The sequence below is a fragment of the Podarcis erhardii genome (assembly GCF_964252035.2).
Source record: "Podarcis erhardii genome assembly, chromosome: 3".
NCBI classification, from domain to species: Eukaryota; Metazoa; Chordata; class Lepidosauria; order Squamata; family Lacertidae; genus Podarcis; species Podarcis erhardii.
This window is the reverse complement of record NC_138507.1, coordinates 7,948,061-7,964,043: the sequence shown is the minus strand read 5'-3', so window position 1 is coordinate 7,964,043 and position 15,983 is coordinate 7,948,061. Positions and strand designations below refer to the sequence as shown.

The 15,983-nt window shown below is 39.3% G+C and overlaps 1 protein-coding gene across 3 annotated transcripts in view; it reads left to right on the top strand.

Moving 5' to 3' along the window:
* The window catches only part of PPP3R1 (protein phosphatase 3 regulatory subunit B, alpha), a 43,481-nt gene that overhangs the window by 6,249 nt on the left and 21,249 nt on the right, over window positions 1-15,983 (top strand). Inside the window, exon 2 of one of the 3 annotated variants that reach the window (XM_081855758.1) lies at window positions 7,957-8,025. The exons of 1 other annotated variant lie outside the window; for it this stretch is intronic. In XM_081855758.1, coding sequence (XP_081711884.1) covers window positions 7,957-8,025 — 69 coding nt within the window. Of the gene's footprint in view, window positions 1-7,956; window positions 8,029-15,983 lie in introns of all 3 variants that reach the window. One more of the 3 variants, XM_081855757.1, reaches the window with a different exon arrangement.

Genomic DNA, 15,983 nt, shown 5'->3' with positions numbered 1-15,983 from the left:
GTGATGGAGATAATGTGCTGTGAAGTTACTACAGGCACACATCCACACCCTGGCCCTGCAATACAGAGATGCTTTCGGAGAAGAAAAGCAAAATACTGGAGGAGATTGTGAACTTCCCCATTTGGATTAACCACAGTTTAGTGTTGCATCTGACCCTAAACTACTGTATTTGTTCTTGTATAAGACAATGTTTTTTGCTAAAAAAAATTATCAAAAATTCAGGGTTGTCTCATACATGGATGGTGAATGTACAGGTGTTTTCTTTTTCTTTTTTTAAAAAAAAACTACTTACCTTCCCATGGCTGCTGTGAAAAAGCTGCTGGGACCACCATCCCTTTCACTTACCACTTCCGCCAACCAGGCGCTGGCGGGGGTTGCTAAGCTGGTGCTGGTGATTTGAATATTTAATAAAATATCAGAGTTGTTCTGTTTGATATTTAGAATACTGATTTCTTAATTTGGGGTTCAAAAAAATAGAGGTCACCTTATACGCGTGGGCATCTTATACACATAAAAATATGGTAGCTAATGTTGATTGTAGTTAGTCAAAACCAGCCAGCTTTGTAAATTGTGGTTTGTTTTTCCTACCCAGCGTTAAGCATTATTTGCAGTTTATCCTTATTCAAACATTATCATCATCATCATAAATAACAATAGTAAATAATAAACAACAAATTTATTTATACCCCACCTTTTCCCCTGATGGGACTCAAGGCGGCTTACTGTTTAAAGCAAAAACTGCTTAAAACAAAGCAAAATCAATAATAAAAATGCAATTGAACAAAATAATTAAAATACAATTAAGCATCACAACAATTTGAGGTTAGTAAAAATGAAAGCAAGCAATTCAGAGCTCCTCATGGCTGCACCAGAGGAGAAAAAAAACTGCAAGAGCCGGAGTCCTACTGCAGTTTGTCCTCATTTACCCTGAAGCATCACATTAGTCCATGTGTGCAATTAAGCACAAAATATGTGTAAAGTAAAACCTTGCACAAATTTACTGGCATATGCCAGTTGTCAGCTTATTTAGCCCCCCCCCCATGTTGTTACTTCATATTTTAATCAATATATTTCTAATCAAGAAGCTTCCAAGAAATATTAATTGAACAGCTGTAAGGGCAGTTCAAATACCTTTAGATAAAGAAATACAGTGGTACCTCGGGTTGCATATGCTTCAGGTTACAGACTCTGCTAACCCAGAAATAATACCTCGGGTTAACTTTGCTTCAGGATGAGAACAGAAATTGCGTGGCGGCAGCGCAGCAGCAGTGGGAAGCCCCATTAGCTAAAGTGGTGCTTCAGGTTAAGAACAGCTTCAGGTTAAGAACGGACCTCCAGAACGAATTAAGTATGTAACCAGAGGTACCACTGTAATTAAGAACAGGAGAATAAGCTGTATTTTCATAGTGTTTCCTATGGCCCATCATTTTGAATTTCAGTTTATCAGTAAACGTTAAAAACCTCAAAGACACATATCTTTTAGGATGTGAGCAAAGTGGGATTAGTGTTTCTAAGCTGAGTTGTTGTTTGGATCACATGTACATGCATAAATAACTTTAATAGGGGTATATGTTCACTTTTCTGTTACGTCCATTGTTGGCAGATTTGCAAATAAGTAATCAGTACTAACCAGCTTTTGAAATTCCTCCATTTCAAGTATGCCATGAGGCATCGTGGATTGAATTAAATCAAGGCAATTTGAATCAACAGGGGGGAAATGCCAATTTAAATAAGTGATTTTAATCATGTTTCCTGTTGATTACTTCATATATTTCCTAAGCAGCGGTGCAAATTGAATATTAAGCCATACTAATTTACAGTTAAATAGGGTATTACTTATATTGTTTCTTTCACCAGTCTTGTGTGTCACACTATATATATTTTGCAGGTTTTCCTTTTCCTTTTTTTTTTTTTTTACAATAGAAGGAATGGGCAGAAACTAGTGTGTGTATAGACTTCTGTTTGCACAACAGGAATTCACTTCTTCTCCTGCACAGCCCCAAAATCTGTTAGAGTAGATGCTTAGGGTTTGCAGAGGACTGTAGGAGAGATGGGGGGACTGCAAAGTTCCATTGAGCAAACAGAAGTCTGTTAAGCTCACTTGTAGACAGTGTTGTATGCAACCCAGTGTCTTTAATATATTTATTTTATAAAACTTTCTTAACACGAATAGCCTTGACAGTTTGAAAGATGGGAAGTATGGGAATATAGGAACCTGAATCCTGGATGATGTTACCTTCTTTTCAATATTTTTCATTTCTGCTTCACTTTGCCTTAGCCTAGCCTCATAAAAAGAAGGTGGCAAACGAGATAAAATGCCCATGACTGATAGTTCTTTGGCAGACAGGTTGATTTCATCAGGTGGAAATGAAATTCTTACGTTTAATAAGTACGAGCATAAATATTCATATCTGAGAAATTGACAGACTGATTCAGCTTTTGCACACAAAAGCTTTCTGTGTAAGAGGCTAACATGCTTTTATAGATATGATTTGATAATTAAACAAATTATTATTTAAGATAAACTTGGTATTTATTTTTTATAAACTGATTTTTTATATAGAGAAAGTCTTGCTTCTTGTTCAGTTTGTTTTGACGCAACAAGGGGATTTCTGGACAGGCAAAAGAAACCTAAAATCCATTTGGACTCTTGGAAGTAGTTTCATGCTTTTTTGGACCGGATCTGTGTTCTATACTCTGTGTATAACTTTTTACTAATAGTCAGCAGTAGTAATTGCATATATGAACAAGCTGTTATTGTTCCTTAATTCTGACTGCATGTGATTATTCATAAATCTTATCCAAAGTCATTTTTGACAGTTTTTATAATACTAGAGGTTTACTACTAGTGACACTTAGGTTTGGGGGGAAATAAATGCTCAATAAAGTTCCCTAGTTAGTCAGTGGGCATCAATTTTAACTGCTATGGCTTCATGGAATACTGTTTCATGAACAAAGGCATAATAGGTGTGTAGCAAGTTATCACTAGTAATCTCTCTGGTTTTTCCAAGGTCTGGTTAACTAGTGACCAGATTTTGCTTCCTTTCTTCTCCCTTCTATATGATTTAGGTTTTCTTAATTGTCTGCTGAAGTGTAAAGGTAAGGGGACCCCTAACCATTAGGTCCAGTCACGGACAACTCTGGGGTTGCGGCGCTCATCTCGCTTTATTGGCCGAGGGAGCTGGCGTACAGCTTCTAGTCATGTGGCCAGCATTACTAAGCCGCTTCTGGCAAACCAGAGCAGCGCACGGAAACGCCGTTTACCTTCCCGCCAGAGCGGTATCTATTTATCTACTTGCACTTTGTGCTTTCGAACTGCTAGGTTGGCAGGGCTGAAGTGTATACTGTACTGCTAAATAGGTCCATTTCTGCGCTGTACCTTTTCTTTTGGCCTGCTGTTATCTGGATAGGGCACCTGAGTTGGATAGCTCTTGTGGAACAAAGATGACATTTGGATGATTCCGATTTATAAGCAAATATTTGTGCTCATTGCTTCCAATTTAATATTAGAGGCACAACATTAGTAGCAAACCTACCACTTTATAGCAGTGTTAGTGGTCCCCTGATTTACCTACATGATTATATACACACACACATACACACACAGAAGAATTTTTTTAAAAAATAGCCATTCCTCCCCACATGTCATCCAAAGCAATTTTAATAATGAACAAGTACTACAGATCCTGAAGAGAAAATACTGTTGCTACATAGCTTTAGTCTTTTGACTGGAAATGCTTGGAATCTATACTCTTCTTTATAGAAAATTATAAATTCTGCTTATGGCTGTGGTTTTGGAAGGGCACTTATTTCTCATCAAGTATTAAGTTAACAGTATAAGAGTTGAAAATGCTAGTGTTCCTGTCCTTTTTTAATAATGTGACTGTTTTGCCTTAAAAGAAAATAAAAAAATTCCTTCCAGTAGCACCTTAAAGACCAACTGAGTTAGTTCTAGGTATGAGCTTTCGTGTGCATGCACACTTCTTCAGATACCTGAAGGTATTCTTCAGGTATCTGAAGAAGTGTGCATGCACACGAAAGCTCATACCTAGAACTAACTCAGTTGGTCTTTAAGGTGCTACTGGAAGGAATTTTTTTATTTTGTTTTGACCATGGCAGACCAACACGGCTACCTATCTGTAACTTGCCTTAAAAGGTTTCATATATTGGTAATCAACTTTTCATAATGCCTTGCCCTGGAGATTGTTTTGTGTTTGTCTTAATTCCAGTTAAGATAAACCAAAGTTGGCCTTGGATTTTGGTTTCCATTTTCTATGCTATCAACTTTAAAATTTAGGTGAAGTGCTTCTTTGTTATTTGATAATAAGGAATCAAACTTGCGCCTATCTGTTGCAAATCATCTGGTGACCTTCAGATAGATTCCAACCCCACGTCTGCCCATTCGTCCTTTAGAAGATGAATTGAGCTATGGTAATATCATAGTCCAAGCTGGCTTTTTAATAATGCTACTGTTTAAATGTCTGTAGAGAGGGTTAAAGCATTTTCCTCTCCCTTAACCACTAAGCAAATGAAATATTCCAGGTGTGTCTGCTCTATAAAAGTGGAGTTATTATATATTCTTTTTAGAGTTCATGTATAGGACCCAAAATTATGCTGCAGGCAGTGAAGGGTTGTTGTTGTTTCTTTAGTTTAGTACTAGTATTTTCTTTAATTGCTTGATTTCCAACATACTAGTATGCATCTGTGTTTTGTACTTTTTGATGTAACATCTGAAAAGGTAAGATATGCTTCTCTCTGCTATAATATGTGTGGACCTGACATGTTTTGGATCAAATCCTTATCATTCTCATGAAAAGCAAAGGATATTTTAGGGAATAAATCTCATTTCAGATGACTGGAGTATATTCCTTTCGTCTAAGAGTCAGGCTGAATTTGTATCTTTAAAGAGAAATTAACATATGTATTTTTTATACAAACTTGTGTCATGGAGCTGTGCTGATGCCTCACAATGCCCCTGCTAATGACACACACCACTTAGCATTCTGTGTCTCAGCTGATTGTGGCTATCTCCCATTTCCTCTGAATGCTGCAAGGTCTGTATTTCTGTTACTCTGAACCATAAAACTTAATAGACTCTCACAGCCTGCCTGACCTCTGGTTCCTTTTAGACCAAAGAAGAGAATCTCTGGCTCTGCTGGTGGTGTTGGACTACATGTTCTATTACTCCTCTTCAACAGCCCTTCTGGCTGCAGCTATTGAGCGTTGAGGTTCTGATAATATCTGGAAGACCACAGGTTTCTTAACTCCTAATTTAGACCCCCAACCCACTTGGTGAAAGTGAGATCTGACCATAGAAAACTATGGAGAAATCCAGGAATTTAGTGTAGTTATGCGAGGACAGCAGTCTTCCCACCCCACATTACCATACAGAAAGTAGCAGCAAACACAGACTGTCTCTGGCTTTCACTGTGAACCTGACAGTTCCCCCACTAGACTATTAGATAAGTTGTTTTCTTAACTCCAGTCCCTCAGCCTTGGAAACTTACAGATGATTGCTGCACTGTTTTGGAGAAACTCAAACATTATCTGTCTTTTTAATTTTCCATTCTGATAGGCATTCAGTCACCCAAGTCTGCTACTAGAGCAGTGGTAGGGAACCTCTGGCCTGCAGGTTTAATTTTGTCAGGCAGTGGTCCTAATTTGGCATGTGAGGCTGTTTTCCCCAAATCTCACCATTTGCCCCACACCTTACATGATAGATACACTTCCAGTTGGTCCTTGGCAAGTTAGAATTGCAATGCATTTCCAATTGGTCCTTGGCATGTTGGAATTCTTGTAAGTGCCAGCTAGCTGCCGATGGATCAATCTGTTCCCTGCCACTGATGCCCCTACCAGATTTATTGTCTATGCTCATGCAGCAACAAATCCGAAAGCACAATACTGTTATAAATTCCCATGGCACCTTAGCCACTATGTATCAATAATAATGATGTTCCTAATGATGTTACCTATGTATGAAAGCTGCCAATCAATACATGGCCTATTGATTATTTGCTCGTAGCGTTGTTGGAGCTACTTAGATCCGGACAAATCTGTGGGAAGGGTTTGGCTAAACACCTATAATGGTAATTTGAGATGCTTCAGAGCTGTTTTGAACTAGCATGCAAACAGATATGTTGCAGCATTCTCAGTGGGCCCAGAATACAGTGGTGCCTCGCAAGACGAAAAGAATCCGTTCCGCGATTCTCTTCGTCTAGCGGTTTTTTCGTCTTGCGAAGCAAGCCCATTGACGGATTAGCGCTATTAGCGGCTTAGCGGATAAGCAGATAAGCGGCTTAGAAAGGGGGGGGGAGGAAAAAAAAGTCGGAAAAACTCGCAAGACATTTTCGTCTTGCGAAGCAAGCCCATAGGAAATTTGTTTTGCGAAGCGCCTCCAAAACGGAAAACCCTTTAGTCTAGCGGGTTTTTCGTCTTGCGAGGCATTCGTCTTGCAGGGCACCACTGTACTGGCTATTGTGGTCAAGGGGAAGAGGAATGGAGTGAAGCAACTTAAACCCTAAACAGAAGCACTCTACACTGCAACATTTTGTTACAGGACCCTACTTGTTTTTGTCTGTTTAGACTACTAATGGACACAGTTGGTTTTGGAAGGAATCACCTTGTGTGGTTACATTTTAAAGTGTCATGCAGCTTAGTATTTTTTCTTCCATTTCTGAAACCTTCCACAATTCAGGCAATCATTCCAATTAATTTTGGAATTTATTTATTCCTGAAGGAAACAGATTAGGTCTCCAGTTACCTTTCCATGCACATAAGTAGTCCTTCAGTGAAAGGAAGAGTGTGTGATCCAATGGAAGCTTCCACTTAGATGAAAATTGGCTCCTCCATTCTATATCATTCTATACCTCATTAATCTGTGACACTATCTCACATGCTGTCCCTATGAGTCTCCCAAAGGTTGGGAGCAGATTTTTTGAGGATTCAAGTTGCTACATAAGGGAGGGGAAATATGTGAAAATTGCTTTTCTTCTGGTTATGTATTTGAAGTGCCCTTTCTGTTGCTGTGGATGGAAATTATTTCCTACCTTTGAAGAGCTTCTTAAGTTTCACCTGACTATGTTGTGTATATTGAGTGTTCCTGCCTCTCTGGTGCTTCTCTTCTGGTCACATGTGATCTTTTAAGGCAGTTGTTGTCCACAGTAGGCATGCATATAGCTGCTTGTAGCAAGCTCTGAAATAGGCATGCATATTGAAAAGTGCAACCCTCTTAAGAAAACTGAGCTACATATTTGCCAGCAATTGTAGCAGATTTCAGAACTGAGTGGGATTAAGGCAGGCTCAATTTGTAAAAGAGGGTCTTTCTGTTTGCATTAATATTGATGGTCATTTCTCCAATGCAAAGGATTAATTTTAAATAGAGGCTGATTTAGAAAACAATGATGTCATTCCATCCCTGTTCTAAGGGGCATGACTTTATAATATTTCTAAAAATGCACAGGCTGGTCATTACTGCTCTATGGTGAAGAAAAGCTACTCTGTCATGCTTAGAGGCACATATCTTTTATGGCTAAGTTTTGACTCTAAATACAAGATTTGGAACCGAGCCCTCCAACCTTCCAGATATTATGTGAATGACTATGAGTAATTATTTCAAAATAATCACATTAACTAGCACAGGGCAACTACTTCCATTATAAGCAAGTGTTTAAGTCATGGAGTAGTATTTCTAAAGGTCTAGTAAATTGTGACATATTTGCTAGCCTACATGGAAAGGTAACTGTGATCTGATGAAGTATCCCTTAAGAAAGCTCATGCCACAGTAAATTATTAGTTAGTCAATATAATGGAGGGCCGGGTTTTTAAATTAAAGTAGTGGCGAATGGAAAACTGATCTGTATAAAAGGTTGGGGGAAAGACACTTTCTAAATGAACACATGGCTCATATTTTATATAGAGGAAAAGAAGTGTAAAATCTCTATTATGTTACATCTGCAGCAGCAACGCCAGGCAGGTCCAACACCAGTACCAGGCAGGTCCGGCACCAGCAAGCAGCCGCACCATTCTTCTGTGAGTTTAATAGAATCAGAAGTAGCATATTCCTTTTAATTTACTACTATCATGTTTGTCCTTTCAACAGTCCTGTGAGGAGGTAGAATACTAATATTTCCATTTTTCAAACAGAACTGCGGCTAAGGGTCACATTTATAGGGAGTCTGTAGCTGAGATGGGACTTTATCTTCTAGATTAAAGTCAAGGTCTCTGTTCATTGACTCTCAAGTTAGACCAACCTGAATAAAACTGGAATGAGGAATTAATACCAAACTGAAGTATACTTGAAGAGGAAAATAGATGTTGAGTGTGGATTTTTTCATATAGAACTGAATTTTAAAGCTGAGCAGGTTTGAGGCTACAGACCATGCTCACTGAGTGAAGTAACCTCAGATATGACATAATTTCATTAGCTTTTTCATGTTTTTGAAGTAGGAATAGGTCTATTTCGGTCTTGCATTTATGTCTTAACTGTTTAAAACTGATCATTATGAAAGACAAAAAAAAAAGGGAATTTTAGCTGCTAAGAGTACAGGGTAATGTTTAGATGGGAACAAAGTTCAAAAATCTAGAAAAGCACAACTCCAAAAGTGTAGTTAACTTACTTTATATTTGATGCAGGAGCACTGATCCAGGAATTCCAAGCCTTAGCCACATTTTAATAGATTCAAAACTGAAGAACCTAACAAGACATCACATGCATTAGAGTTTTCAGTGGGAGTTAAAAATACTACATGATCCTTTTGCATCAAAGCAAATGCATTTTGTACCTTAAAGCCTTTTTTATTTTTGTAGAGCAATATTCTACCAAATTTTATGTAAATGTTTGGAGTTTAAATGTACTTTTTCTTGCCCTTTAGTGGCAGAAGACACTTGGTGTTATGGATATCTTTTGTTACTACCCTTTAGTATCTTATTTATTTGTTAAATTTCCAACCTACCCTTCCTCCCAAAGGAGCCTAGGGCAGCAATTTTCCTTGTTTTCACAGTTTGGGCTAGCTTTATAATTATAATTATATATAATTGTTTTAGTTTTTAAGTCTGTAAGTAATACTAAATTAATTAAATGCATGCCTATAGTTAGTTATATGTTCCTTGCCTCCTGATGGCTTACAGAAGAGCAGCAGCTCATTGCAGTTTCTGTGCTAGGCACAGGGGAGGAATGAAGTGCTTCATGCCTTCTCCACCAGCCTGTTCATTTGCCATGCACTTGCCTGTGGTTGTCAGGATAGTGCCTAAATACAGGGCTGTTTCAAAAAAATTTAGCCACTTAGAAATACTGATAAATTATGTTAATTTACCTGATTTATTTATTTTTTTAAATCGTGGAGTGTGGACCTCCAGCTTGAGCTCATTTCTCTTTAATCTGGTGTACCTTGCTCATTTTGTTACTTACTCTTCTTTAAGAAACATCAGAGCAGCTTATATCCAACGGTATTCCATCCAGGCACTTCATGTTGTACTAGCTAACTGTTCAGTTTTGTTCAACAAAAATAAAGATGAATAGGAGAGTGGTAGGTTTTGTCCTGCTTACAGAGGTTTCTAGGTAGGCTTCAGGGATGATTCTAGCAGTGTTTGAAATTAACAAGTGGCCAGCTGCATTTTGCATCTGACTATTGGCCACTTGCAACCAAGTGAAGATGCGTGGGTGATAGCATGGCACCTGACATCTCCGTCAAATGGAGATTCATGCCTGGGGATCACTGGATCTTGACACACACACATCCTGTAGAATTCTATCAGTTATATTTTACATGCACAATCAGAATGAATTTCAGGAACCAAAATGCTTTTTCTGTGCAGCCTGAGTAGGAGCAGTGAAAAATGTTATAGTTGATTGTTGTAGTTTGCCTTCACTTACCCCACTGCCCTGCTCACAGTTGTGAAGAATATTCCTTTAGAGCCATCTTGCCCCCAAATGGCAAGTATACATTCTGTTTTGGCGACTGCAACCTTAGTTTAAGAAGCCATTTGGCGCCTGGCTTATATATGAGTTTCTAACACTGGTTTCTAGGCTTTGTTGGAACCGCCATATCCCATAGCTCTGCCACACATTTATTTAATCACATTACACCCTACCATTCCTCCAAGGAGCTTATATTAGCAAACGTGTGGTTATCCTATATTACCCTCAAAATCTGTTTGAGGTAGGTTATCTGAAAGAGAATAGCCTGGTTTGCATACAACACTCAGTGCAATCCTAACCATGTCTACTCAAAGTAGGTCCTATTGAATTCAATGGGGCTTACTCTCAAGTAAGTGGAGTTAGGATTGCAGCTTAAGTAAAGGTTTATTAAACTACTGTATGTTTAATCATTTGATTTTTTTCTAGTGGCTTAACTAGGTTTGTTTACTGTCAAAAAACTTATTTGAACTCACTGTTGATTTAAAAAGCTTGGTTTATTTTAACTATTCCTTTGCTAATCAGAGCACTCTTGAAAATTGAAAATTTATGGGTAGATTGAAGAAAGCAGAGAAGGCTTTTTCTCCTTTTTAATTCTGATTTTGTTTTATGGGGTAAAAACCACAGCCTGAAATGTATTATTAAAAGCATGTATGTGGTGATGGATATATACATGCATATTCACACAGGTTTGGAAGTATATACTTTTTGGGGGGCAGTGCATTCACCTTTTCCCAGAAAATATGGAGAGTGCTAGGATAGACAGTTATTATTAGGATTGTATTGTTGGTTTTTCAGTGCTAGTAGAACTACAGACTCACTAGTAAAAAGAACTACTACTAGGTTTTGGGAGGGGAGGCGTTAGCACTTGCATAGTACCACAGGAGAGGGTTCTGGTGTGCCCTGGCAGAGGAAGAGGGGTGCGGCGGGAGTGCACTGCCCCACGGCAGCGTGATCCCGGTGGGGTGCCATCATGGTTGCCCCCTGCCTACGCTGGCCGTCATGCCCCTGCAGGCAGTGCACCCCTGGGATGCGTGCCAGCCATGCCCCCGCCTGCTCTCCCCCCCCCCCCCCGTGCCAGAGCATGATGCTCCGCCACTGCTGGTGTGTTTGCAATCATGGTGGCTAAACCCCTAGAGGTGTGTGATCCTAGTGGGCTTGGGGGTGGAGATCCACATTCTGTCAGAAGAAATCACTGTCCCCAACCCCTCAGATATGCCTGCCCAAGCATTGCAGGCCAAGGAGCTGCCTCAGGTACCTCCCCTGGTTGCACAAGAGCCATCTCCTGAGGAGGTAGCTGGGAGTCTCTCAGATGCTGAGCTGGTCCCTTACCCCTTATCCATTGCCTAGAACACAAAATCTGGCATGTTCAAACCTAACCCAGTAGAAGGACTGCTTGTCCAGTCTAGGAACTCACCTGTTTGCTGTGCTTGCACCACTCTTCAAAGGGGATGTGTAGCTTGTTGGTTCAACAGCTTAGCTCATGCTTAGCCATGCCTTTTGTCTCATACCCACTGACTCCTGTAACCTGTGACTTGCCTTATGTACCAGTCTGGTCTGAAAAGAAAAAAACTTCAGCAAAACTGGAGTTGTGAGTTCCAGTTCTTTTTTCAGTCAGGGGGAGCTAGGACACTCTGTTATCCTGATGCTGTGGTTTTAAGAATACTGTGCTACACATAGTTGATCAGAGAAGTGAAACATTGCCCATATGGGTCTGGTCAAAGTTAACCATGTGAGAAAAGCTTGTTGAATATTAGGGTTTTCACCCATGTTACTGAAGTTGGCTCAACTCAAAAAGGGTACATTCTTAATGCTAATATATGAATTGGTTCCTCTTACCTTTGTCGCCCAGTGATGAGAGAAAGCCCAAATAAGCAACTCCATTTTAAATATAGGAGCATGCTGAAAGCACGCCCTCTGGCTTCCTTTTCTGACATAATCACTTTCTTGTCCAAAGGCTGCATTAAGTGGCAGCTTTGTGGCAGCCTTCATTTTCTGTTACCAGAGCCTGCTATTAGAATATTTATCAATCTTGCTTAGTGCAAAAGATGGTGTCTGTAAGCTCATGTTTTGGGGGAAGAGCATTGTTGTAGGTGAAATCAGCTTAACTAGGTATTCAGCTAGTCACATGGTGAATTTGGAGGATTTGTTGGGATAAAAAAAGTTAGTAAGCATCTTATACACAAGAAATTATTATAATACAATGAAAAATGTTATTCATTTTGTATTTTTGTACCTTTACTATTGCTATTTTTATTGTTAATGTTCAACTTTTTTATTTGTGTAAAAAAACAAAATGTAAAAAAAAAAACCCCACAACTATACACCTGTGATTCAATATGGGGTAAACCAAACCTGATTCTGGAATCTAGTCAGGTAAGTTATCTTTTACTTTCACTTTACCAGTGTGTTGGTTTACAGAGTAGCGTAAGCAAAAAAAAGATTCCTGCTCTTAGGCTCTTGCAATAGTAAATTAGAAGGGAGAGAAGCACAATCCTATGTTCTATCTCTTCCACCCTCCTTGAGCCAAAATTCCTGGCAGTAGCCACTGAATTAAGTGTAGTTTGTACTTAACTAATGACAATAAAAGCAGGAGTTGCATTAGGTGGCCCAAAGTACTACATGGCAGGAACAGGGGTTCAGTGCTTCATTTAAAATAGCTGCTAGTTGGTTTGAGCTAATCCTAGACAAAAATGAGCCACATACCCTGTATGTCATAAGAGGATTGTAAAGAAGTGTTTTGAAAAGTAACTACAAAATAGCTACTCTTGTGTTTATCATACACTACTGTTAAGATTCTCAAACTACCCTGGGTGGGATCCAGACTCAACCTCAGTAACTGAATGAATGGAGGGATGATTTTGGTGATTACTCCCTCTGCCCCCTCTAACCCCTTCCCCAAAAACACACCCTGCTCTGGAGCTGACACTGGGGAGGGTGGGATTACTGAATATAGAGTCTCCCTCTCCTCCTCCTCCTCCTCCTCCTCCTCATAAATGCTTGTTCTCTAGAGCTCCCACAAAACCTCTGTTGATCTTGGCATTGCCAGTTATTTTAGGAAAGCCGAAGAAGTAAAAAAGCTGTTCCTAGTTCAATAAAGCATGCTATAATCACAACTAGACTAAAAATCATTGGTGCTGAAGCGTAACAGTGGCTGAATGCTGTAACAGCTTTAACCTGACCTGATCCTGGCTGTAATCCTAAATCCTGCAATCCCCTTTGCCGTGGTTCATTATCTCTGATGTCTACATTTTTAAATGCTCTGTTCAAGAGGTATTAATCTTCATTTGAATTCCTTTAGTACTGAAGGTCACTTACAGAAGGTCACTTATTTTAATTTATTGGTGAAAATCATAACCATTAAATTTGGACTGACATGCGATTGTTTAATCTAAAATCTTTACCAGGAGGCTCTCTTTATATACAGTTTTATCAGTTTTTTAAACCTCAGATCTTGCCTAAACATGACATCTTAATTTAAATTATTCTCTGAATCAGAGGTTTTCAATCTTTTGAGTCCACTGCTCCTTTCACCAACTACATTCTTTCTGCGGCACCCTGAAGGCTCAGGAGCCCAGTTATGTCACCCCTTGCTTGCAGAGCTGGCAGGCTGTCACCCTTTTTCGAACACCCTCCCTTGTGGAGTGTTCCCTCAGCCTTCTCTCCTCCCCCCTCTCCTCAGAAGTCCTCTGGGCAGCTACTGTTGCCGTCCACTGCTCTACATCATTAAGAAACACAACTTCCATCTCTTTTTCTGTTTAGTTTGCTGTGACATCTGAGTTTCAAAACTATAGATTACCCTTTGCTTTGTTCTCCAAACCATCAGCGGAAACCATAGTTCTGAAACAAATTTCCACTTTGGTAGAGAGGGCAAGCGATACTCATGGTTTGGTGTTTAGCTGCCACAACAAACTAGGGGTAGCCTTAAACAGGCAGTCATGGGGAAAGAGGGAGTGTGTGAGCTCACAACTTGTTTCTCAGTCCTTCAAACCATTGTACTGTTGTATCGAGTGTTGATAAATTAGGATTTTAAAGGGAATGCCTGGCTTCTGGAGTGGGGAGGAATAATTTAGTATGAGCTTTTGACAAAAAGAAGCTCTTGTAAGACTGAGAACAGACATTGAAATTAAGACTAGGAGTTGATGATAACTGTCTGGCCAAAATGTGCATTTTAAGAATTGTAGCAAGTTCAGAAAAGGGATGTCATTAATTTCTCTCCTCTTGGGAAAAATTATGTGCAGACTATCTGGCCGGCTCAGAACTATCCCCAGCTACCTTGCCATCTCTCCCTCCCTCCAGAGAGAGCTTTTCCCCAAACAAACCCCATTTCCAGGTGAGGCGGTGAAGCAGGCAGAATCCAGACCCACCACTTCTTACCCCACATCCAAAGACAGATGCCCCATTTTCTTTCATTTTGTTTCCAACCCCATGAGCCAAGATCTTGCTTTTTCAGTCACCAAATCCTCAACCTCTCCAAAAGCTTTGTTTTGTTGAGATGGAAATCTCCCTCTAAACTTCTGGCTGAAAACTTCTGTTCTGCCAGGCCTATGCAGACAATGAAGAGGTATCTCCCACAATGGGTTACTGATCTTTGTTTTTAACTTTGCTGTTTTTAGCTTTTTAGCATTTTATACTTTTATTGTATAGTTTTATTTTATTTTTACTGTTGTGAACTGATTTGATACAGTTTGGTATATATTTTAATAAATAAAGCATTAATTTATGCTGCTAGATTTCGGAAAAAAGTGCTTTAGAGACACAGAGAGCAATAGAGACAAATGGCAAAGTTCAGATGGGACGGGCTGAGGAAATTGGCAAAAGTTGCTTAACCCTCTTCACCAGTGAGATTCCTTCATTAGCTCAAAAAGTCTTCTGTGGATGAAAGGAATGTCTCCATGAAAGGCATTATATAATATCCATTCTGTGAAGTCTATAACTGAATTCTGTTGAATGTCCAAAAGCAGTAAGGACTGTTGCTTTACGTTTTCAGAAATTGGAATTTCTAGATTGCATGTCTGGACTGAGGGTAGTGTTGTTTTTTCCTATTAACCCATAAACAGGAGCTATTATTATCAGCAGACAAGTATGCTGTTTACATGATGTACAAACTAAAATTTATTTTGAAGGTGAAATGCATATAAACACACTAAGTTTGTAAGTTCTTCCTTGATTCAAGAATACTTAAATGTTGGGCAAAACTATCATCTTACATCCTTCCTTTGTTTTGTTTTTGGCAATAGCTTACCTTCCTTTCTCTCTGCCAAGTTTCAATTCCAAGAAGCGACAAAGTGTAATTTTACTGTAGCGCTTCTTGTGGGAGCAGAGGGAGAGTGATTCATGTTGATTGAGCTAATGTGTCAATACAATATCCACTAAGATGGACACTGTCATTTTACTATGGCAACTCATCCATCAATTCTAGGAAACCAAGAGTCCAGTCTAATACCTAATCCACTGCTTCTACTTCCTTGGCTGTAATTTGAGCAGGTGGAGCATTTCTTCCTAATTTCATTGAAACAGTAAAATAGTAAAAATGAAAATTTCACATATATTTCAATATAAAATTTCACCTGTTTTTCAAAGCTGCCTGTTTCCATGCATCATGTTTTCCACATTCCTTTCCACATTCTTCTCTGTTGGTTCATTGATCTCTCTCATACGTTCAACTTACTACTCCCCTCTAGTGTGTGTGTGTGTGTGTGTGTGTGTGAGAGAGAGAGAGAGAGAGAGAGAGAGAGAGAGAGAGAGAGAGTGAGTGAGTAGGAACAATATAATTATGCAATTCTCTTTTAAGCAATCATAGGAAAATAGTGAGTTCGCTTCTGAATGGTTCCTTGGGGTCAGTGTTTTTTAAAAGGGAATAGATTGCTGCTGTTGCAGATGCTCCACTACATACAGGTCTAATTTGCTTGAAAGTGTGGAGGTATAACTTGCCTCTGGAACAAAATGTGATGAGGTAACATGAAACCTTTTCTTTTGAGGCAGAAGACCGTAGGTGTCTTACTTGACTAGTACAGTTTTATTCCTACCCCATGGGTTGTTGGTAACAGCACATTCCAACAAAGCAACA